We start from the raw sequence: 24,960 nt of genomic DNA on the forward strand, positions 1-24,960 counted from the left end.
TCCAAAAGGAGTAGGAAGAAGCAAAGCTTATTAAATCCTACCCCTCCATCTGGTACTTTTACAATCAGTAACTGTTACATTTGTTCACTTCCTGCTTTCCTAATATACTTTAAGTTTAATTTTTTTTTTAAATTTTTGTCACATACCGAAGTACGAGGTGATATGACCATACAATGACATAATGGGTACCATAGTAACTGTCAATATAGTGATATATATATAGCACATGATGACTGGTTGAAGACTCTTCATCCTTGTATTTAGCAAACATCAACTGCTTGTATTGTTTCTTGAATTGGCTCATTGTTGTGCATTGTTTGAGGTCCTTACTCAATCCATTCCATAGTTTGATTCCACATACTGAAATGCTATGGCTTTTTAACGTAGTCCTAGCATAGAAGTGTTTCAAATGTACTTCTTCCCTGAGATCATATTTCTCCTCTCTTGTAGAGAAGTATTGGATGACATTTTTAGGTAATTGGTTATTTTTAGCCTTATGCATTATTTTAGCTGTCAGAAGGAGGAGTTATTATGATAGAATTAAAGCACGATAAGTGTTGTTTCCAATGTTTTGTCCCATCCAAATGTGCTCTAAAATACAAAAAAAATATATTTATAATGCACAGATGATCTTATAGACTTTTTTATGATGCATTTGTATCCTTAACATAACATCCAAACTGACGATCCAGTGACATATGCATCCCGTTTACGCTCATTTCCAAAAGGCTCTGTAGATGTTTAATATAGTCAATGGCCGCCCGGAGTGTCTCCACCTTACTGAGCCGCTTGTCCTCAAACTCCTGCGGCAGGTGCTCCCTGAGGCGCGCGTACCCCTCGTTGACGCACCGCACCCGGTGCCTTTCCCTCTCGTTCCTTTTGCGTACGAAGGCGGGTTCGAATGAATAATCACACACACCGGGACACGGGTAGTATTGTAGTCCCGCAGGTGGGAACCTGCTGCGGCCGTGGAAGGGGAGGCCGAAGCGGTGGTACGGTCCGCTGATGTCCATAGGGAAGCAGTGGAGAGCCAGCGGAGGGATACATGGAATATGCTCCACCAGCTCGTTACAATACGACATTTTCTGCAAAGATTGTCATCATAAATTGTTGCACGCATGCACAAATATTCGTTAAAAAGGAAACGTACCTTTTAAGGGACTCCTCAAGATCATTCCAAATCTGAATATGTTCTGAAAGAGACTTTAGCATGAGGAGTTGTCTGTTCTCAGTGAGTACTGGCAATGAATGTGATAACTTGTTGCACTATTTTAGAGCTGGGTGGGTGTGATCTAAGGAGGAGATCGGCTCCCCAGATAGGGTTTTTTTCCCCCCATTCTCTTCTAACTACAACATTTAACCATGACTAAAAAAACAGCAGAGTGCCCCTTCTTCTTTAGAGGATCTTTGAGTAGTTTGAAGCAGGTCCACAAAAAACAGCAGAGTGCTCTTGTCGTATAGAGGATCTTTGACTTCGCTCTTCATCATATCATTCCCGTCACATACAAGATGTTTGACTATAAAACAAAACACTTAAATTTTAGTTATTAATGTCAGAATTATAATAAGAACATAAAAAGTGTGAATGAATCAACACAGCGCCCCATGCGTATTCTTTACGGCGCATGCGCCAACATGGCACCCTCCCGGAAGGAGGAATTGTATAGCTGCTGGTATGTTTTTGTTTTTACTTAAACTTCTCACGCGTTTCGGATACAAATATTTAATTATCATGCGGCTCATTTGAGTGTCACAAGCTTTAACTCCTCATTGTTTCAACATAAAGGTTGACAATGCACTGTTTTAACCGAAACAGGCAGGTGGGCTAACGCTAAGCTAGCCATGTAATAAACAAGCAGTGTAGCTACTTGGCTAAAGCAGCTAGTTGACGTATGTTGACATGTGCGGTAGTGATTGTGCTTTCCTGCCTTACAGGTCGAGCAATGTAAGCGCAACCTTGTCTGGTTTACTACTGGAGAAAAGTTGCTGAAATCAGGTAAGCTAATGCTAAGCTAGTGTTTTAGTGCTGGGATGTCCAAAGTGTGGCCAGAGGTCATTTTCGGCACAGAGCTCGTTTTGAATGCACCCTCAGCAAAATCTAGAAATAAAATGAATTCATTGTTAATGAATGTTTTCATAGAACATAAATGGATGACACAGATGACTTAATTCTGCTAATAAGTGATGGTGTTCACAGGATGAATGACATGAATCTGAGTCCGGTGGGCATGGACCAGCTCAGTGTGCCTTCAGTCAGTGCAAGCCACTTGGGTTTGGCCACCTCACCCCCACATAACGCCATCCCTACGCCAGGTGTGACATCACAACAAACCTCCAAGCACACTTAACATCATACATACGTTCATTTTGGAAGTCACTCTTTTGCAGGCATGCCGGTGGCCATCCCCAGCTTGGGTCCTTCCCTAGGCTCCCTTCCTTCTGCGTTGTCCCTGATGTTGCCAATGGGCCCGCTGGGAGATAGAGGAGTGATGTGTGGCCTACCGGATAGGAACTATTCCCTGCCTCCGCCTCCGTACCCCCACTTGGAGAGCAGCTACTTCCGACATATATTACCAGGTAGCGCAACCATTAGTCACACCACTTACATGTTTTACCCTACACTACTCTTTGATGCAATAAGCTCTGCTGCCCCCTGTTGGTGTAGAGGGGATCACACTTAAAGCCTGTTGTGGCTTAGGTTTATTTGGTATTCATGGGAAAAATATAAATCTTAATTAAATTTAAAAAAGCCATATATGCATTTTATTCTATACACCTTGTAATAGAGGAGGTATTACAAAACCTCTTATAATTGATAATTTTGCTGCTCTAGGTATTTTGTCCTATTTGGCGGACCGTCCACCACCACAGTACATCCATCCCAGCAGCCTCAACATGGATGGAACCCTGTCAGTGGCCAGCAACAACCCCTCAGGACTTGACCCTTACAGTACAGCAGGTGGCCCCCTCGAGCAAGGCCTGGTTCCGATGGATTCGAGACAAGTCAACGGCCAGGGGGACCTCCACCAGCCTGGGGCTCATGAGCTGGACTCTACAGGGTTAGCGATGGAGTCGCGTGTCAGCAGCCCCATGTCTCCAGACAGGATGGGAGAGGAGCTGGCCACCATGGATGGGGTCGGGGTGTCGGACGCCCAGCAGCAACTCGGAGGCGGGAGGCAGCCGCATGAGGGCCTCACTGCGGTGGACTCCTCTGGAGGGGTGATGCCTCTGCATGGACCCCCTGTGCTTGAGCTCCCTGTGGTGATGGAGTCTGACCACATGGGGGGCCGCGTGGGGAATACAGGTGGAGGAGGCGCAGGAGGACTTGGGGATCAGCTACACCCGAACGGGGAGCTCAGCTCTGGTGTTGTGAGTGTGGTGCTCACTAGCTCCATGGGCAACCAGGGTCAGCTTGGCCCTGTGTCGCTGCATGGTCATTCTGGGATGGGACTCGATGTTGTAAATGTTTCCCCCATCACCACTGAGGTATCGCTGGGTCCAGAAAACAACCTGGTGCTTGTCAACTCCAGCTTGCAACTTGAGGATTCAACTTCCAACAAGGAGGGCATGGTCTCTGCATACATTTGTAAGTTTATAAAATACACTTTGAGGCCATTGTAGCAATGTATTTCTGATCATTTACTTTTTTTTTTTGGGACGGTTGCACAGGGTGCACACTCTGTGAGCGCTCATATACCTCGGACTGTCCTGAACACGGCCCGGTCACCTTCATCCCAGACACACCCATTCAAAGCCGAGCTCGCCTCTCGATTCCACGGCCGCTGTGCCTTCGCATCTCTGTAGCCGATGAGCCACTCGGTAAGAGAATAGAACTCCAAAGTCACCAGCACAGGTGACTACATCCACCCTTTTTTGTTGCCGTTATCAGGTGTGTTTGCACGTGACATCATTCCGCCGAGGACCTGCTTCGGACCGATGGTTGGCCAGCACTGTAGCAACGTGGACCTCTCGGATTGGCCGGAAAAGGACACGCCTCAGATATGGAAGGTCAGTTTCATTTTCAGTAGTCAGTAGAAACATAACAAAACCCAAGGTAATTAACTTGTTTGCGTCATCACAGATGTACCATAACAATGTACTGGAGTTCTACATCGTGACAGCAGATGAGAATGAATGTAACTGGATGATGTTCGTCCACAGGGCAAGGTAGTGTAACACACTTGGAATTCAAACAAGAACTTAAGATAAATTAAGATAACTGAATTATATTTTCAGAACTTACATTTTGTTTACAGGATATAAAACAAATATATTAGGGATTAAACATTTTAATTATTCACAATTTAATCATAATTAAATATATAATAATTAATCACAATTTTGAAATTTGTCATGATTACTCACCATTTGCAACCATGTGTAAAATATATATATATAATGTTTACTGTATTTTATGAACAGAAAGACAAATGACAGGGCACAATTATATTTATATATATTTGTATTACATTTTGTTTACAGGATAAACAAATATATTAGGGATTAAAAATGTTAATTATTCACAATTTAATCATAATTAAATATATAATAATTAATCACAATTTTCAAATTAGTCATGATTACTCACCATTTGCAACTATGTGTAAAATATGTATATATAATGTTTACTGTATTTTATGAACAGAAAGACAAATGACAATTATTATGGGCACAATTATATTTATATATTTTTGTATTAAAAACTCCAAATGAAGTGAAAATTTACATTAAGCTAAAAAATCAATTTGCCTAATGCTAGTGTCATTAATTGTAGTACAATTTGTGAATTACAATTTTACATGTGTTATGAATTGAAAAACATCAATAACACCATTCATTTCACCAGCAAGACACCTTTTTTAGAAACAGTAAAATATGTAATATTTTTGCTGCATGCTTTGATTGGGGGGTAAAGTAGTGGCATCTGGTGGACAAACATATAAACACAACGTATAAACAATTAAAAAAAAGCTAATTTTCAGTTTTTTTTGTCATAATCAAGTGCTTTAAAGATTTATAAAGACCCCAAAATGCTAGAAACAAACTCTTTTTTTCTGATGAGAGTCTAAAGTTTGTTTACATAGTTTCAATGTTTATTTAGTCCTAAAAATCAATAATCTGTGGGTCTTGAAAGTTTAGCAAAAATGCCCTAAAACTCTCTTTGAAAATGTCTGGCAGTGAGTTAACATACATGTTAGATAAATGTGTGCTGAAAAATGACATTTCCAATGGTTTTCAATTATTATTATTATTATTATTATTATTATTATTTTTTGACCCAATTGACCCATGCGCTTGGTGTTTTAGGAGCCGTGAAGAGCAGAACTTGGTCGCTTACTCTGCCAATGGTAAACTCTTCTTCTGCACAACCGTGGAGATCCACCCAGACCAGGAGTTGCGCTTCTACTATAGCCGAGACTACTGCAGACTGATGGGTAATATGCAACTCCCTCTTTTATTTTGTTGGATTATGCATTCATGTTGATCCCATCGTTTTTATCCAGGTGTTCCTCCTTTGCCTGAAACCCAGCTCTGCCAATGCGGCAAAGACTGTGCCTCTTTTTCTGAACTCAAACCTCATATGAGTGGCCATAACCAGCCTCCACACAGCCACAGCCCGCCACAGCGGGACTTGCAGGAGCAGCCATCTCAACAACAACAACAACAACAGCAGCAGCATGAGAAGCTAACCACCGGGACCTCGAGCTCTTCCTCCTCCTCTCCGTGGCCCTGTACAGGCCAAACCGCAACACAAACTAATGGTGACAACTGCAGCAGGAGTGACAATAATCAGAATAGCACTACTACTACAAGTACTACTACTACCACCACCACCACAACCCCCAGAACAAACTCAAAAAGTCAAGCGCGAGAGAAGAAGTTCAAGTGCAGCATGTGTTCCCGTGCTTTCATTACGTCCACCAAGCTCAACGTACATTTCATGGGCCACGTGGGCATGAAACCTCATAAGTGTGAATACTGCAGCAAGGCTTTTAGCGACCCCAGCAACCTCAGGATGCACCTCAAAATTCACACAGGTATGACCCCACTCTTTGGTGGGATACATTGTAGTGGTCTACTGCCAAACATTTGTACTTTGAGTGGTTTATTGAAAAAGTCGTCCCTCGTTTGTCGCGGTTAATTGCTTCCAGACCCGGCTGCAATATGGAATATTTTCATAGACTTTCTAAATGTTTTTTTTTACATTATTAGAGCCCTGTAGACATGAAATAACACCCCTATAGTTACTTTTACACTCTTATTAGACGTTGTTTACAGCACATTGCTCAACTCTTATGCTGTGGGGACTCAAGACATAGCGAGCTAACCACTTAGCATCATATTTATTCTCAACTTCATTCATTCATTCATTCATGCTTTTCCTCACGAGGGTCGCGGGGGTGCTGGAGCCTATCCCAGCTGTCTTCGGGCGAGAGGCGGGGTACACCCTGGACTGGTCGCCAGCCAATCACAGGGCACATATAGACAAACAACCATTCACACTCACATTCATACCTATGGACAATTTGGAGTGGCCAATTAACCTAGCATGTTCTTGGAATGTGGGAGGAATGACTTATGAAGCCAAAAACTTACCACTTCCACGCAAAATGAGAGGAGAACCTTTTTCATGGCAGACATGCCATAGATGACTTTTTGTGGCGTAAAGGTAACGTCTCAGTGTTTACTGTATATCAGTTGTATTTCAATATGTTTTGACTAATAATAGACTACAGTCTACCAAGAAACATTATTAATTAATTTTTGAAAAATTGCACTAATGTGAGGGAGCAATGTTAAAACCATGATATAACGAGGGATGACTGTATACCAAGTTAAATAATACAAATATATAATTGGAATGGATATGTTCCGGGAGGAAAATTATGGAATTAATTCCTTGAGTTATTCATTATTAAATTGAATTCATCTTGTAATCTAATGTAAAGGGCTCTATTTTCGTGGTGGAGCGTGGCGCACCCCGTGTATTGGTAATTTTGTCCAGTGCACCCAATTTGGTAATCTGGTAATCTGGGCTGCGCCAAGATGGGCGTCGCGGCGCACCAGAGGGAGGTGTCCACATTTCCAGCTTGGCACAGAGGTGTGGGTGCGCTGCGTCGCGCTGCTCGATAAAATGTCTGTTACCCCCTGCAGTTGAGTGTCCCCAGACCACTATATGAAATTAATATGTGCTTCCCTCGATGACAGTTCTTCTTATCTGCCACTAATAGGTCAGAAGAACTACAGATGCACAGTTTGTGAGAAGTCGTTCACACAGAAATCCCATGTGGCGTCACACATGCTCATACACACCGGCGCCGAGAAGCTCAAGTGCGATCTCTGCGAGCGGACCTTCATCAGAAAACACGACCTGAACCAGCACATGTTCTCTCACACACAGTATGTCTTTTATTTCAAACTCGACAACAACTTCCCTGTTAAGACGGCGCTAGTAATTTGTACATGTCGCTTCTTTTACAGCGAGCGTCGTATTCAGTGCCCCAAGTGCAACAAGCATTTCCTGAAGACCAACCACCTGAAGAAGCACATGAACTCCCACGAGGGCCGCAGGGACTTTGTCTGCGAGAAGTGCAACAAGGCTTTTCTCACCAAATACCACCTCACTCGACACCTCAAGATATGCAAAGGGCCCAAGACGGAGCGCTCGTCCCGTAAGGAGCAACACGTGGAGGAGGAAGAGGACGACGAGGAAGAAACCGATGACGGTGGCGACAGTAGAGGAAGCTCAGAGAGACTTGTGGACTCCACCAGGAATGACGACTGTCGTTTGGATGTCGGAGGATATAACTCTGAGAAATCACTGTCACCCCCCCATTGATGTCTATTTATTGACTTACCATACCTTACACTAATGTTTACCTCTGATTCTTGCCAAACTTTTGCTTTCTTAGCCAGTATGTTTGACATTATCTCACGGAGCTGCTAAAATATTCTTTATTCTGAGTAAGATTGGATATCTTTAAGATTTCTTCTATTTTTTTTCCATTTAACAAATTAAATTTGGTTCATGGGTTGCATATATAATTATTTGTGCTCTTTATCTTGCCTTTGACTCATAGTCACTTTTTATTAATACATTCTAGCAGCATATTGCATTTAATAATCCTGTACTGTTAGTACTAGTATTATTGTCCTTGTTTATTATAAGGTGATTTGGGGGCATTTTGTGATCGTAAATAATATGCCATAGTTTCAGACTGGCATTATGGATTATTAAATGCTCATTGAAATAGTTTGTGCACGTTTTCTACATTAGAAAGGTGCAACGTGTTAGGAATAGCTTGACGCAATAATTATGACAAATATTTGGTTGTAAAGAATGTTTACCTGTAGTATTCGTAAAACTGACGCAATAATTGTATAGGATATATAAAAATATTTGTACATTAAAATTATCGAGTTTTGTCTTACTTATTGATTGTAAAAAAAACTACGTACATTATCTAGCATACCGAAAATGCGACTATCGAAATTAAACCGGAAGTAAATAATCCTGTTTCCGGTTGAAATACAAAAACATGTAGCGCCTGTCGGTTATTCATCTTAACGTGGTATGATTTATTTTTTTATGTGCTACAAGGTGTTTTACACATTGTTCTTTCCCCTGACACTTATAGAATTCACTTAACGTCTAATTTACATCACAACTAACTTCAAACCGTGCTTAATACGTCCTGTCTGGGTTATTGGTGTTAGGGTGCTAGCTTAGCTAAGCTAGCCTGGTGTGCTAGCAGCCGAGCACTACACAGTGTTTGTTTCTTTACGTTTTATTGATACTGTCCTTCTTTATTTTAAGCCTAAATAGTTTGATGAACATGGCCATGATGACCCCACCGAAGGAGGGGGTTCCCAGTATGATTGACAAGGCGCTGAGGTTGAGGAGGGAAGAGCAAGCCCGTGAGGTGGTCCTCGCTTGGGCTGTTCTCAATGTGTCCCTGGCTGGGATGATTTACACTGAAATGTAAGTTTGCATCTCCTTTGTCTGCTGGTAAACACGTATTAATATAATTATGTCAATGTGTTATTTCCTATAGGTCAGGGAAATTGCTTAGCAGATACTACAACATTACGTACTGGCCTATTTGGTACATTGGTTAGTATCCTCTTCACTTTCATGTATATTAGCGCTTAAAATAAAGCTAACATGCTCTCTGTTCCATCACAGAACTGGTGCTCGCCTGCCTTTTTAGCTTAAATGCTCTTTTTGATTTCTGGAAATATTTCAAGTACACAATGTCTCCCGCCACCATTGCTGTGTCCCCTCACCAGCATCGCCTCCTGGGTTTGACAAACACAAGTACGTTCTTCAATGACACACAATACTGGTTCTACTTACTGACTTATCTTATCCTCCTGTAGGTATCCAGGCTTCTCCTCCTCAGAAGCCAGAAAAAAAGGAGACCCCCGCTCCTGCGCAGTCATCACCCCTGCAGGGACAGAGCGTGCTGAGCTTCAGCCCCTCTCGTTCTGCCACCGCTAGCCCCAAATTCTCCCCGAGCTGTGTCGCTGGCTACAGCCCTTCCCTTAGCAACCCTTCCACTCCGAGCAGTGCACCTTATTCCCCATCTGTGGCATTTGGGAAGGTGTGTTGCCAACATTTTGTTACATTGTGATGTGTGGTGGCTACAATTTTTTTTGTGTTAAGGTGTTGAACTACAGTCCATCCCGTGGTTCCCCTCCTTATCCAAGCAGCATCGGTCCAACAGAAAGCTCTGGCTTGAGGGCTCGCTACCGCACATCACCGTCTGTGTTCAACTCACCAGGAAGCAAGGAGGATTATATGGGCGATCTGAAAAGCTTGGAGCGATTCCTGCGTACTGAGGAGGAGAAGAGTCACCTCAGCCAGCTTGGTATGGATTGGAATGTATATTGGGAAGCATTCGCACATGAAGAGATGAACAATAACAATTTGTTTCAAATAATTAGGGAGTCCTGAATCCGTGTCCCCGAGTCACACGCCGACATTTTGGAACTATAACCGATCGGTGGGGGATTACGCACAAAGTCTACGAAAGTTCCTGTACCAGCCTGCCTGCCGCTCTCAGGCGCCATCTGCCCATAAAGATGAGACGGACCCAGGGTCCAAGCAGGCTGCGGAGGAGGTCGGTTTCCTCTTTGATATGTATGAGCCATTGTGTATTAATTACCTTTAACTAATGTGTTCCTGCCCTGTGATTGACTGGCGACCAGTCCAGGGTGTACCCCGCCTCTCGCCCAAAGACAGCTGGGATAGGCTCCAGCACCCCCCGCGACCCTCGTGAGGAAAAAGCGGTAGAAAATGAATGAATGAATGAATGAATAATGTGTTCCTTTTGTACAGGTGTGGGGCAGGATCACAACCAGTCGGCCTGTAGTGGATCGCATTGATGGCTGGACCGCAAAGCTTCGAAACGTATTGACGCAGTTTTTCCTAATACATTTTTACACATAGATGCTGTGTTACAATCCTCTTTTTGTGTGTTTTGTCTTTTTGGCAGTGGATCAGTGACACCATCTTGGTCCCCCTGGTTAAGGAGATGGACTCAGTCAATAGCCAGCTCAGGAGGATGGGCTGCCCGGAGCTCCAGATTGGAGGTAAGCATGCAGAAAATAAAGTTTGCGATTGCAGTAATTGACAGGCGTCCATACTTGTTCTCACCAAGAACATGCATACAAATTACATACATTTTGAAATGTTTATTGTCCCACAATGGTAGCATGTTGGCCACACAGTCAGGAGATCGAGAAGACCTGGGTTCTCTTCAGGTACCCACTCCCACATTCCAAAAACATGCATGTTAGGTTAATTGGCTACTATACATAGGTATGAATGTGAGTGTGAATGATTGTTTGTCTATATGTGCCCTATGATTGGCTGGCGACCACTCCAGGTTGTACCCCTCCTCTCCCCCATTTTTTTTGCCTTTTTATGAAAAAAAATTAATTAAAAAAAATTAAATTATATTAGGAAAGCAGGAAGTGAACAAATGTAACAGTTACTGATTGTAAAAGTACCAGATGGAGGGGTAGGATTTAATAAGCTTTGCTTCTCCCTACTCCTTTTGGACATGTCGAACTGTGAACTGATTATGGAATGCATTCAATTGTAATCTGATGCATGTTCAAATAAAATAAAACAATTACCATTACCATGTTGCTACCATTTGAGAATAAAATCTGCTTACTGGCTCGTTTGTGCTGGTGGGCTCGCCTTGCTCATTATGCTCATTATGACTGATGGCCAACCACAGCACACCCCCACTACCCACCACCCCCAAACCTGCAAACAAACGGGACACGCTCATTTCATTCAACTGAAAATGTGCAGTGAAAATGACCAGTTGTTCCTCTTTTCCCCACTAGAGGCCAGCATCAGCAGCCTAAAACAGGCCGCCATAATGAAAGCGTCCTCCATCCCCACTATGAACTCCATCGTGCAGTACCTAGACATCACTCCCAATCAGGAATATCTGGTGGATCGCATAAAAGGTTTGTAACAACAGCAACATTAGCTTTGTTGCATTTCAAACTGTTTCCTTAATGTGTGTGTTTATTGCTAATTGGCAGAGCTGGCACACAGCGGCTGCATGAGCTCCTTTCGCTGGAACGGCGGAGGTGACCTTAAGACCAGGAAGTGGGACACAGACCTCCCCACAGACTGTGCTGTAAGTCTGCACACACACACACACACACACCAAAACACTGCATGTCACACCGTGGGCTAACATCAAGCTTTCACCTTGTGTGTCCCCTTTTTTGTAGATCCTCATGCACATGTTCTGTACCTACCTGGACTCCAGACTGCCACCTCACCCCAAATATCCAGACGGGAAAACTTTTACCTCACAGCACTTCAGCCACATCCCTGACAAACCTGGTGAGCGCACACACATACACACAAATGTATACACAAAGCAATGTGTTTACTGTGTATTTTGCATTACAGATGTGACCAAGGAGAACCTGTTCTGCATCCACCAGAGCAGCACCACACCCCCTCACTACCAGCTCATCTATCAGGGACACATCTCCAGCCTGCCCAAGGTGACAACACAAAAAGTTGCCAGTCCTCAATTAGAAGCACAGACGTACTCCAGAGTGAAGAAACCTGTGTTTCTATTTCAGGGCAGGAACAACCTGTTCCATACAATCCTCATGTTCCTGTACGTCATTAAAACCAAGGAGTCTGGGATGCTGGGGTGAGTGCTTCAAACTGTGCTCAAAATGTGCAAATCGCATTTTAAAAAGCCTATTTTTCTTCTTTTTCCAGGCGAGTGAACCTTGGCCTTTCTGGTGTGAACATTCTATGGATTTTTGAAGACTGAACCATCAGCATTTATGTATAGGAACAACCAGCATAACCACGTGGACCCTCCCGCCAACCCTGCAATACTCTTCATCTTCACAGGTTTGAAGATCATCTTAAGGACTTCTATTTCAGGATCAAAAGTGCTTGCGGTAAATCAAACATTATTCTCCGCCAACAGGCATCATTGTATTTACTTTGATGACATGTCATATATTTTTTTAATGAGCAAATTCAATATGAGAATGTACCAAAACAACCTCACATTAGTCGGTGGTGTGTTTAAGGGCTCAAATGCATTTGGTTGAATGTAAATATAGTATGCATGGGCTTACCTTGCTTGCTATGTAACATTTTGTATGTTTTGTAGTTGTGCCAGTGCTATTATATTTTACTGCAAAAGGTCAAAATGACAATTTACATACTTGTAATAAACAAAGGACCCACAAAATAAGGGAACGCTTGTTCAATTCCACACTGTTGATGTACTATTACAAAACACATTACACATGCCCTTCAGTGCTATTAGTGGTGATTAAAATCCGGTTAGCCGATCATTTTGGTGTTTTTTTTTATGCAATGCCAATTTGACATTACAAAAAGCAAGGACACAGGAAAATAATGCAGCAAATTGCACTATATATATATATATATATAGAGAGAGAGAGATAGATATATTATTTTTCTTTATTATTTTTCTTGTTATACACTAGTTGCTATGGCAATTCACACTGACTCCAATGTAATTAAAACAATTTTCTAATAACATATATATTACTGCTGAAGTCTCCATGAAATATTAACATTGTTAGCTGTTATGCTAGAGGTTGTAGTCAAGCATTATATAAAGAACTACAAGTCCCAGAATGCACTGGGCTCCTGCGCTCTCTCCACTCACATCCGCTCTCCTCGCTATCTAGTGTTGGAAAAGGGACTTTGTCAAACTGTAGCGATGTCAGTGCAGGTTGTGGCAGCGAAAATGGCAGAGGTCGAACTCAAAGACGTCGCCACCGGTAAAGAATTACCGACCGATTCCCCGATAACACCGACCTCGGAGGGACTAAACATGGCCAGAAACTATCCACACGAGGCCGGTTCCTCCGCCGCTGCGTCCCCGACAGCGGAGCCCTCCGCCAAAGCCGGGGAAGGCAGCCTGGGCTTGCTCGCCCCAAACGCGGCGAAGATGCCGCAGGCGTCGGCTATGAAGCGTCCGGACCCCCAACAGAACGGCGGTGAGGCATTTGTCAACCGTGACGGCACCGTTGCGGAGGCACCGCGGATGAAAAAGGCAAGTGATGGCTTATTTTTGTCTCCATTATTGCCCTCTTTCCTCCTGGCTCCATAATGAAAGCACGCTGTGTGGCGATGCTAGCATGCTAACAGACATCGACGCTGAATCAGCAGTGTGAATTACACACAATAACACACTATTATCACAACAACACTGGAGACACTACAAGAACAACCATCTCATGTAACTTTTCTATGTTTGTATAATTTTACTCAATTAAACCGGGACACTAAAGTTTTGCTTGTGGGGATCCCACTTCCCCTTTAAACCGTATCATATTGTTTTCCGTTATGGGGTTTTTAAACCGGACAAACAATATTATATATTTATTTTATTTCCATCATGACAACTATACATATTTTCAAAAAGTGTCAAAAGATGACAGTGCTTATTTTGATTGACACGATTATGAGTGCGCTACGGCAAGTGTCCCCAACTATGGGGCCGCGGGCCTATACAGGTACAGTTTAACATGAAACCACTACACTACCGGGGCTTATTATTTATATATATATATATATATATATATATATATATATATATATATATATATATAATATATGAAAGTAAAATCCAACCCAAATTATGTGTTTGTTCTGTCATTTTGGAATTAAAATTTAAATGAGATCTCCACAATGTCACCATTTCTGTCCAATTAATTGTGTAATAGTTTTTTTGGGTTCAGATCACCACCAAGACAAGCCTCCACTGCCAAATAGATGTTTAAAAACATGCTTGCGCACATCATACCATGCTTTTATCATCTCTCTGGAAACAAACTCCAACCTCATATTGATGTTTTTAGCGTTTTTACATATTTAAGTTGTTTTGTACATTGAAACACGACATAGTATTCAATTACTATAGGGTCTGTCCAACTGCTGCTTTACAGGCACCAATAAGCGACCTTTCAAGGAACTTCCCTCCCTGTGACGTCATTCAAACGTCTTGAATACAAGTCGGCAAATGTACTTATCTGCGTGTCTCACAGAGGCCTATTCAAACAGAAGTGGATATTAAGGGCAATGTTTGATAAGGAAGCTGGAGGCTTATTTCCCCTGACAAGTGACTTGACATTGATTTATAGCCGGTGGTTTGTATTGATCACTTTATCATCTATGGCAGGAATGAGACTTTTACCGCGGCATCGACCGGGTGATTAATTATGTAAACCAAAATGATGGGGTGGACTTACAGAGACAACCCACATTGCACCCCCATCTGTACTGGATAGTGCAACAATGCAGAGCAGGTTTCGCGCACCTCAGCCGGACATCGACTATGGCTAAAAAGTCTGGATTTACCGGAGAGCCACAGCCACATCTGGATTAGTTCGCATATGATGGGACGGTACTGCCATTTTATTATTAATTTAGAGAAGGGGTCTCAAACTCAATTTACTTGGGGGCCACTGGAGCTAGGGTCTGGGCGAGACTGGGCCGCATCAGGTTTTCCAAAAAAACCCCAACAAAAAACGCATTTATTAAAAACAGAAAAATGAATAAACTTCTCTTTGGTTTCGTTTTTCTACAAGAAAAGCTCTGATAAAACATTCCACTGTTCTCAAATATCTTTTTATTTTTCTACACAAAATAAGATGAAAAATAAATAAACAAATCAAGAATAAAGAAAATCAATCAATCAGTAATAAATAAATAAATATAATAATAATAATACAAACTTAAGAAACCACATATAGTTGGTGGGTAGACAAATTATTTTTTCAGATTAAAATTAACAAAGCATTATTAGAGCACTGTAGACATGACAAAACACGACTATAGTCACATTTATACTTTTTTTTATTTACAACATATTGCACAACTGCAGGGTCTTGAGACACATGCTAACTCGCAAACTAGAGAGCTAGCGACCTAAACAGTAGCCTTCAAGTTATTTCCCTCAAACTTAAATAGCCAAAAACTTACCACTTCCACACGGATAGGGAGGATAACTATTAACAGTTATTTAACCTTTAACATGAACATTAATCAAACGTAATATTTTTTTCTGGGTACATGATACCATACAGCATCCATATCAAACTTGCGCGGGCCGCACTAACATTAAACTTTCATATCAAGGCGGGGGGCCTCAAACTAGTGTCCTGTGGGCCACATTTGGCCTGCGGGCCGCATGTTTGAGACCCCTGTTTTAGAGATTGTTTTGGTGATTCATGCATATTCTGTTGCTTTATTCACATTCATGAAGACCAGCAAGCTTATGCAAGATGAATATTAATCCCATTGACATCTGTCCAATAACCCCCTTGCATCCGCTAGGTCAGAAGGTTTGTCTATTTATAGATCACAGGGTCTCCTATGGCACACACTGCATTATAGAAGCATGACCACAGCCGGGCCGTGTGCATCTGTTGGATTCATGCAGTCCACTATCAACTGGTTGCTTTTTAATCCACTGTCGTGAGGGGATTAAAAGACCAGCTCCGTGTTGTAGCCGAGTCCAGATGTGAGCTTTTTTTGTTTTTGGTTTTATTGTAACTTGCACAGTTTGGTGCTACTTCCTGTCTCATGTGGCGTCTCCAGCATCAAAACGCGATTGACACAGGTTTTCTCTTCTCAGACCTGTTTCCTGTATTCCTCCCCTCCCCAAACATCCCATATGGTTCTGTGGACCAAACCATCTGTTCCCCACAGTTAATCATTCCCCACTGTCCTTTTTGACATTCGTCAAATCCAGCAGGTGATTTTATTCAACATTTGAATTCATCCACAGGGCCGCTTCCCGTCCGCGCGCTCATCAGATCATCCCGCTTTGATGTAACGTTATGTCACGCACCCTAAGCTGGTGTTCCCGGTATTGCTCGCCGACTAACAGGCTTACAGTGACCTGTGGCTGCCCTACATGGGAAGTGGAGTGGATGGAAGAAGCGGTTATTTGCTACAAAGAACACATCAGCTCTCTGAAGGCTAAATATTTTCACTTGTCCTGCACTTGTCTTTCATGCCATATGCTTATATTCATACTAAACACAATTATGAAAGGGAATGGCTTTGTTGCTGTCCACATTGGTAGTGCAAGTGTGAACAAACCAAAAGGCTCCTTACGATGTGCACGCGCAACAGAATGTTGCACGATGGTGTCAGGAAACTGGAAATCAAACACCTCCCAGTTGGCCCCTTGTCGTTCCATGGTGTTGTACAAATGGACTGCATAGTCTTAAAGGGGAACTGCAATCCTGGGTCACAATTAATGTGTTCATGTTTCACATAAGAATTGTGAATAATGGACAAAATTCCCCCAAAATTGCAGTTCCCCTTTTTAAGTGGTGTTGGACTGCAAACAATGCAGATTTTCAGTATTGAGCAACTTTGAAGCACAGTATCCTGTATCTCACAAAAGTGAGATTTTATCCACTGAATACTATTTAGAATAGTCTGTGTACAGCTTACGTATATAACAGAATAGATTGACTAGCCACTGAAGGCAGTTATCTTGCTACTTAGTACTTCCATTGCCAGCTATTTAGACAATAATAATTTTTAGTGCATAATAAATCTGTACAGTCTGCCCTTGTTTACAACGATTCATGGGTTCCATACATGACCGTGATAAGTACGAATCAATATTAATAAATCTTTGTAGTTATGGTATAAAGAACCTGATTATCATCTTTTTAGATACGACTTTTAATATTATTAGAGGCCTCTAGACAGGGAATATAGTCACTTTTACATTTGTATAACACATAATATAGTTGATATGATTAGAGAAAATAAGACATAAATCAGATGACAGACACACATGTTAGCAGTTACTTGTTCTTTTCTGGACAGTGTAGTTCCTGCGGGGGTGATTGACTCATGGGTGTATTGTAATGGTGGCTTAAAATGGCTTTCCACTACCCAATAAAGTAGACATAAGAGTAAATAAGTCATTTAAGAAATAAATAAAACACTTGTGTGTGTGTGTGTGTGTCACAGTAAATGTGTTCCCAAGAGGAGCTTAGTGGCGGGAGGACAGGAAGTCACGTTGGAGGTTCAGAGTTGAGTTTTAGCTCGACGTGGATTACTGGCCCAATAGGATCCCGTGTTGTTATTATGATGATTAGAAAATGAATGAATGAATGTTACTTGTGTTGTGCCTGCTGTGAGATAAAATGCCTTTTGTGGTGATTGCCAACACCGACACCTAGTGGTCAATGGTGAATATTACATTACATTTACAATTGGAATGCTTCTGCTACCTTATATTTGTACTTTAGTGCCAGCATTTTGTCATTGTATTAGCTTAAATATTGTGCTTATTGGTGATTGAGTCATCATGTATGATGTTGATTATTGTCAGAAATGCATAACAGGACTGTTAAAGATTCATGATCGGTCACTGTCTGCAGAGGGATTTGTTGCTGATTTAATGACCCGTCAGTGAAACCCAGTTTGAGCCAGTGTAGCGCTCCATCTAGCTTCTCCTGCAGATTTCCATGCTTTTCTTTTTTTTTTTTTATCCTCCTGGCTCTGTCCACTGGCCTCGTGTGCCCCGACATCAGCAACACATTACTCCTGCTCGCCAGACTCCTTTTTAAATGCAACAACTCCGCATCCAACACACCCTCTCCTATGCAGCGCGACCCCCCCCCCCCCCCCCCCCCCCGTGCACTTTTACTGTTCACAATCTCAGCGCCGTAGCAAGTAAAATGGTGTGAGAGTTCACACCCTTCTAACTGCCGCCGTCCTGGCCGCAGAGGCTTACTCAGGAAATGGACTGTATGGTATCTTGCACCACTTTGAATAGCTGTCACTCCACACCACTTGGCCACATCCATATATCACTGCTCAGATGGATTGTTGTTGTCGTCATGACTGGAAGGATGCTGACGTGTTCCCCAATGTCAGGTTCTTGGAAACATTGACAGTTAGTGTCAATTGTTAAACCCTCTTAGTTTCATCACCGTCAAACAAGTGTGTGCTATATGTGTGTAACAGTGTCATTATGAGTGTCCATGTGACCACCAGAGTGGACATGATGTGGAGACACGAGTGGACTGTGTACTGGATATGCAGCGTGATTGGATATGCACTACTGACCATTCGTTTGTGGCAGGACTGTGTTTCCGGAGTTTTCGATGTCTAACTTTGCCAAAAGTTTCCTTCTTTTACGCAAACCAGTGGTACAAATTTGCTGCCCAATGCCCATTTTTATAGAATCTATTCTGTTTTAACATTCTATACATTTTTACTTGAAAATCTGTGCTGGAGTGTTTTTCAAACATTGCTTCATACATTTGAACATGTTGAAAACATTAACTAGAGATGCTCTGATCAGGGTTTTATGCTGCTCTGAATGCTAAAATCATCACACATTAACTTAACAGTCAAAAGGTAGCTAAGAAATATCTAATACAAATACCAATATGAGTTAAAAACAAACCAAAGAAAACTCTTCATGTTTTCCCGTCATGCATTTCTTCCCAGCAAACCATTTCAGTGGTTGTGGCTGCTGAGGCGCTGCAATCCTGCATCTGTCCAGCAGAGGAAGCCAGAGCAGCCCAGAGGGAGGCTGACATCACCCTTAGTACTTATACATTTGTTGTACACATGAACTGTCCCACCCAAGGATGCTCAGAGCAGAAGGATCGATTCCGATACTGTTTATTCATGAGAGATCAGCCAATACCAGTGTCAATTATGGTTTATAACAGTTTATTTATGAGTAATAATTTAAAGAATCCAAGAGTCTGGTGAAGCTCAGGCAGTGCTACGCCTGTGAAATGTTTCCGTTCAGGATGCAAGTATGTGAGAGTACAGTCGATAATAGCCGGTGTATTCCACTAATGCGAAAGGCTTGTCATTTCGTCGGGTGAATTCAATTATTGTTCGTTTCGGCTTCTGACTGTATTGCTCATACGGGAGTGTTGTCTGCGTGAGCTAGCACTTGGCTGTTGTTACGCCGCCGACCTTCTTGCGATTCCCTGCTGTGAGCCTCAGAAAGGCACCATACGCCGCCAAGTGTTTGTTCTTCATGTTTGTTCTTCGTGTTTGTATTACATTTGTTGTGTTGGAGCTTTTTAACGTGCTCCCGCCCCCATGAGATTTGAGGCATAGTCTGTCCAACGTGTCGTGGGTCTTCCCTTAAACCTCCTATCGGTCAGAGGTGTCCTGATTAGTTGCCCGAGCCACTTCATCCGGCTCTTCTCAAGGCGGAGGAGCCCCCAATTATTGATATAGCCCCCAACATTGGGAACCTGCGATTTACAGCAGTGATTTTCAACCACTGTGCCGCGGCGCACTAGTGTACCTTGAGAAACCGTCAGGTGTGCCGTGAGGAATTATCCAATATCACTTTTCATGTTAACATTGATTAATCATCATTTGCAAATATTATGTCAATAGCCATGAATATATGGACCCAAATATCCCAATTGCATTTGGTATATTTGCTCAAACGGAAAGAATTGAACAGGGGTGGAATATTCCTTTCCCCAATCCGATTGAGGTATCTTGTACCCGCACAAACGGAAAGTTGTCAGGGTGCCTTCTTCTTTGTGGTGTTTTTCTTCTTCTGTTGTTTATTGGTGGTTGGCAAGCAGCTTTCGTGTGCATTACCGCCATCTGTGAAACAGAATCTAAACACTTCTATACGCCATTCACAAGTCCAGTTTTATTAAAAAAGAAAATATATATCTATATAAAACATGTCCCGAGTTTAATTATAAAATATTAGCAAGATTGAATTTGATCTTTTCCTGTTTAAATTTATCCCGGGTGCGTTCTTTTGGTGCATGCTCAGATATGACGTAACACGCAGCTCCAGACGTTCTTCAGTTTTAAAAACGGAGGCCAGCAATCGGCACTGGACTGCTAAGCAAAGTTTGTTTTTGATTCAAACTAAATTTCAAGACTGGACAGACGAAAACCTGGCAATACGGAGTTATTCCAACAAGTGAAAGAAAAACTCGGGGAAGCTGGTATCACGTGATGTTGATATTTACGTTTTACCGCACATGCCCCATTGACTATTCTGGTTGATTTTCACGGCGCATGTAGACAAGAGATTGGAATATTCCTTTCCGTGGATACCATTGTTTCCCGAAAGGTCATTTGGAAAGAGAAACGTGGCTACTGTCGAGTGTCTGTGGTGTAAGGACTGTCAGAGCAATGTAATATTGGTCCGTGTGGCAACACCTACCTTGTTCCTCCGATAGACTTTTTGATGCATGTGTGAGGTCATGGTGACATTTTGTAACATTTTTGGTTAGTGGTGTGCCACAAGATTTTTCCAATTTTTAAAAAAACATGCGGTGGCTCAAAAAAAGGTTGAAAAACACTGATTTACAGTATACGTAGTAGCTCAGGGGTTTTCAAAGTTGCCGTTGTCACCATCTGGTGGGCATAAGACATACGGTATCTACAGTTCTCACTGGCATCATAGCAGAAAGGATGATAATAGGAAAAGGAAAACAACCATTTGTGTAAATCCCGTTCTCAAATAAGTCCGTCTGTGGTGTCCAACTTTTATGAGCTTAATTGTGTCACTGAGTTTAATCACTGACATTACCAAGCCATTTAGCTCGCTAAAAGCATTTATTGAACCGTTAAAAGCCGGAGTGACCGAAAGGTAACCCGGTGGTTGCTTGCGTGAGTAAGCAGATGTTTGTTACAGCTCGATAACACGGTAGCGTAAAAGCCATGATATTGTTGACACAACACTACAGCCAATATTTCCACTGCTTACTATTTAGCTAAACATAGCAGAACCGATGATTTGTCAGTGACTGAAGGTCATTTGACCACAGTTCCAATGTGAGGGCCCCCCCCCGAGGCTCCCAAGTGGCCTACATAACAAAAAGTGTTGTTTTGTGTTTACTTTTAGAGCCAAAATATGCTGGAAAGCGCTGATTTATGACGTGGAAATAGAAGTACTTGAATGGTAATGGTTTAGGTCCTAGCCCTGCAATCCGCGATCTGCAGGCCACATCCCCGAGAGAAGTGCTTGTGCATGCAGTCCTGACTCTGCTCTGCAGGGGCAACAGCAAAGCAGCAGTAGAAGAACCGTTCATATTTTAAGAAAATATCAACAACAAAAAGTAGGCAGTAGTTGCTTATAGTTTTTCCACTTCCTGTGTAACATGTACATGGTTGCCATTTACTTATAAAGCCTGCATATAGGGTTTGGATTGTATCATTCATTCATTCATTGCATGCATACCTTCCATCGTTGACCTTTTTACTAAAGTTATGGATCTAGACTGCTCCTCTTATGTTGCTGGTGACATGACTAGTACTGTATACTGTGTCTAGTGACATGAAATTCCCCCCCGGCGATGCATGTGTGTGTAGGCACGTGTGAGACCAGTGGTAGCTGCATGTGGGGGTGCACACTGTACGCACGGCGGACGCCTCTTGCGTGCATGCATGTATGTGTGCTGTTGTTTACGACGCAAGAGCTTGTCTGTGCGCATAAATCAGAGGGAAGCGCTCTTACATCATAGCCACCCTTGGGGCAGCGTGCACGGCCACCTCACGCTAGCTGCTTCCTCCGCCTCCTCCTCTTATTGGGGAACGTGGTCACGTGTGTTCGGCCATTGGATGAAAGGTGTTAAGGTGTCTTGTTCCCACCTCATGTTTTACGTTCATGGATTTATCACCAGTAGTAACCGGGCCATCACGGCCTTAACATACATTATGCAATATCTGGACGATACTGCAATATAGTATATATAATCAGAGAAATTAAGACATATACACAGTATAGTTGACACGAGTTCAATCCCACCCTCGGCCATCTCCGGTTTCCTCCCACATTCCAAAAACATCCTAGGTTAATTGGCGACTCCAAATTGTCCATAGGTATGAATGTGAGTGTGAATGGTTGTTTGTCTATATGGGCCCTGTGATTGGCTGGCCCCGCCTCTCGCCCGAAGACAGCTGGAATAGGCTCCAGCACCCCCCGCAACCCTCGTGAGGATAAGCGGTAGAAAATGAATGAATGAATAAATACAAGTCCTACTCATGTTTCCTTGAGGAACTCCTTGGGCGGACAGATGTGTGGAGGACAGGAAGTGAGGTTCAGAGTTCAGTTTTAGCTTGTCATGGGTTAGGGCCCCAACAATAGTCAGTGTTATTATTATTATTATTATTGTGCATGTTGTGAGATAAGTTAAACCTGCAATACTCATGGCATCTGGTACTTGTCTCACTGAGCCATTACTGACAGCTAGTGGCCAATGTGGAATACTGCATTCTCAGTTAGAATGCTTCATCTGCTTTCTATTTGCGTTTCATTCATTAGGTTCTTATTTAGCCATTTTTATACTTGAAAATGCTTCACTTAGACCAATAATAAGTTCCATTTGGATAAATATGTAGATGTTTTTACTAATTGGTATTATTTAAATGATCATTCATTAATTACTTCTGGATCCACGATGTAGCGAGGGATAACTGTTGTTCCTTATTCACTCACGCTGTTGTCCCCAAGTCCCTCTTCTACCCGGTTCATGTCATGTCATCCCACGGAGTGACAGCTTAAATCTCCACTGCATGACACAGCATACAAATATCTTTAAAGCAAAGCTTCTGCCGTTTATGTAATGCCATTTAGTAACAGATGGCAAAGCTTGAGGATCCTGTGACACTGGAGGAATCGCTTGTCTTTTTCACTCCATATTGTCGTGCAAAGCTGTCACCCTGTAGGTTGCATAACTGTACCCCAGGCTGCTGAATATTCAGGGTTTCCGCTACATGCAATAAAAAAAAATCCTATGGGAAATCCTGATTTTTATTATTTTTTTCATGGAATCAGTTGGGGATAACCACCATCTTTCGGTTGGTCTCACACTTTTTGAGGTTAGTCTACTGGCACCAAAATGACGGGGATAGGATGGAGTCGTTTGGAAGCCCCATGGTCATCCTGTGTTTGATTAGAGTCAGGTTCCTGTCTATAAGTGTCAAAACACAACACAGCTGTGGATGCATGACTTTGTCTATTTTCCCTTGGGTAGAGGTTAGGGTTCACACAAAAATACCTGCTATTTCTCCTGGGTTTGCATGGGAAAATGTTAACCACTTCTTCGTCACTTGGTTACAGATTTCTCTGTCAAGTCTTATCTGAAGGCCTTGTTGAACTTTCACATACTTTAGATCACGGGTCTCAAACTCAATTTACCTGGGGGCCACTGGAGCTAGGGTCTGGGCAAGGCTGGGCCGCATTAGGTTTTCCAAAAAAAAAAAACAAAAAAAAAACGCATTTATTAAAAACAGAAAAATATACAAACTTTTTCAGTGCTTTGGTTCCGAATTTCTTCAATAAAAGCTCTGATAAAACATTCCATTGTTCTCAAATATCTTAATTTTTATTTTTCTGCACAAAATAAGATGAAAAATAAATAAACAAATCAATAATAAAGAAAATCAATCAATCAGTAATAAATAAATATAATAATAATAATAAAACGGCAAATAATAAAAACTTAAGAAACCACATATAGTTGGTGGGTAGGCAAAAAAAAATTTTCAGATTAAAATGAACAAAGCATTATTAGAGCCCTGTAGACATGACAAAACACGACTATAGTCACATTTATACTCTTTTTATTTACAACATATTGCGCAACTGCAGGGTCTTGAGACACATGCTAACTCGCAAATTAGAGAGCTAGCCAACTAAACGGTAGGCTTCAAGTTATTTCCTTTAAACTTAAATAGCCAAAAACTTACCACTTCCACACGGATAGGGAGGATAACTATTAACAGTTATTTAACCTTTAACATGAACATTAATCAAAAGTAAGAATTTTTTCTGTGTACATGATACCATACAGCATCCATATCAAACTTGCGTGGGCCGCACTAACGTTAAACTTTCATATCAAGGCGGGGGCCTCAAACTAGTGTCCTGCGGGCCACATTTGGGCCGGGTGTTTGAGACCCCTGCTTTAGATTATTCCAAGGCAAAACCGGGAAGATTCATTCACATTTAACGTCCGCTTGGTTTCAAACAGACTATCTTGCAAAGATCTGGAAACAGATTGGCTAAATATTAATATTGTTGTTGTTGTTGTTATAGGTGGCGTTGCAGGTTAGCTTCCATTGCACTACATTGCTATGGGGAATCTCCACAGTATCATATGTCATCCTATTTGATTCTACATCTGTGCCTGTTTGTTTTCTCTTGCTGCCCAGAGGGGGTTTTCTTTTTTTTTTCACCATGCCTCGAAATCCCATGATGTCTCGAAACCTGTTGACCTGTCGTCATTTTCCCGAAACACAAACAGTGTCTTAACAAGGGGGGGGGCAAAGATTCCCTGGGGTTAATGGAGATGTTTGCTCTGTTCTTGAATAGCATCATAAGCAGATGGTGCAAAAAGCCTGGGTGAGCCCTTGACTTAAGTTTGTCACTT

At 42.1% G+C, this 24,960-nt stretch overlaps 3 protein-coding genes across 4 annotated transcripts in view; all 3 read left to right on the forward strand.

Annotated features, from left to right (window-relative positions):
- The first annotated feature begins 1,593 nt into the window (after positions 1-1,593).
- On the forward strand, positions 1,594-8,414 carry prdm4 (PR domain containing 4). Of its 2 annotated transcripts, XM_058077477.1 has the most exons (12): positions 1,594-1,673; positions 1,936-1,996; positions 2,198-2,313; positions 2,389-2,577; positions 2,834-3,586; positions 3,670-3,819; positions 3,890-4,008; positions 4,082-4,167; positions 5,308-5,435; positions 5,505-6,038; positions 7,233-7,401; positions 7,483-8,414. In XM_058077477.1, exons 3-12 carry the CDS (start codon positions 2,199-2,201, stop codon positions 7,838-7,840), a joined length of 2,601 nt encoding a protein of 866 aa, XP_057933460.1. In that variant the 5' UTR covers positions 1,594-1,673; positions 1,936-1,996; position 2,198; the 3' UTR covers positions 7,841-8,414. The 2 variants fall into 2 exon arrangements, with proteins under 2 accessions (XP_057933460.1, XP_057933462.1); XM_058077479.1 differs by lacking the exon at positions 1,936-1,996 and having other exon boundaries at positions 1,641-1,673.
- An 86-nt stretch (positions 8,415-8,500) lies between these two features.
- tmem209 (transmembrane protein 209) lies at positions 8,501-12,761 on the forward strand. The gene is made up of 15 exons (XM_058077670.1): positions 8,501-8,573; positions 8,819-8,983; positions 9,057-9,115; positions 9,188-9,319; positions 9,382-9,605; positions 9,668-9,872; positions 9,949-10,124; positions 10,343-10,414; positions 10,500-10,596; positions 11,365-11,490; positions 11,569-11,666; positions 11,764-11,878; positions 11,948-12,045; positions 12,127-12,200; positions 12,272-12,761. Exons 2-15 carry the CDS (start codon positions 8,832-8,834, stop codon positions 12,324-12,326), a joined length of 1,683 nt encoding a protein of 560 aa, XP_057933653.1. The 5' UTR covers positions 8,501-8,573; positions 8,819-8,831; the 3' UTR covers positions 12,327-12,761.
- A 438-nt stretch (positions 12,762-13,199) lies between these two features.
- Positions 13,200-24,960, forward strand: part of ahcyl2b (adenosylhomocysteinase like 2b) — a 23,965-nt gene continuing 12,204 nt past the window's right edge. Inside the window, exon 1 of the mRNA XM_058078035.1 lies at positions 13,200-13,595. Within this exon, the coding sequence (XP_057934018.1) occupies positions 13,260-13,595 (336 nt within the window). The 5' untranslated portion in view covers positions 13,200-13,259. The remainder of the gene's footprint in view (positions 13,596-24,960) is intronic.

Source organism: Doryrhamphus excisus, chromosome 7, assembly GCF_030265055.1.
Source record: "Doryrhamphus excisus isolate RoL2022-K1 chromosome 7, RoL_Dexc_1.0, whole genome shotgun sequence".
In the NCBI taxonomy this organism is placed as follows: Eukaryota; Metazoa; Chordata; class Actinopteri; order Syngnathiformes; family Syngnathidae; genus Doryrhamphus; species Doryrhamphus excisus.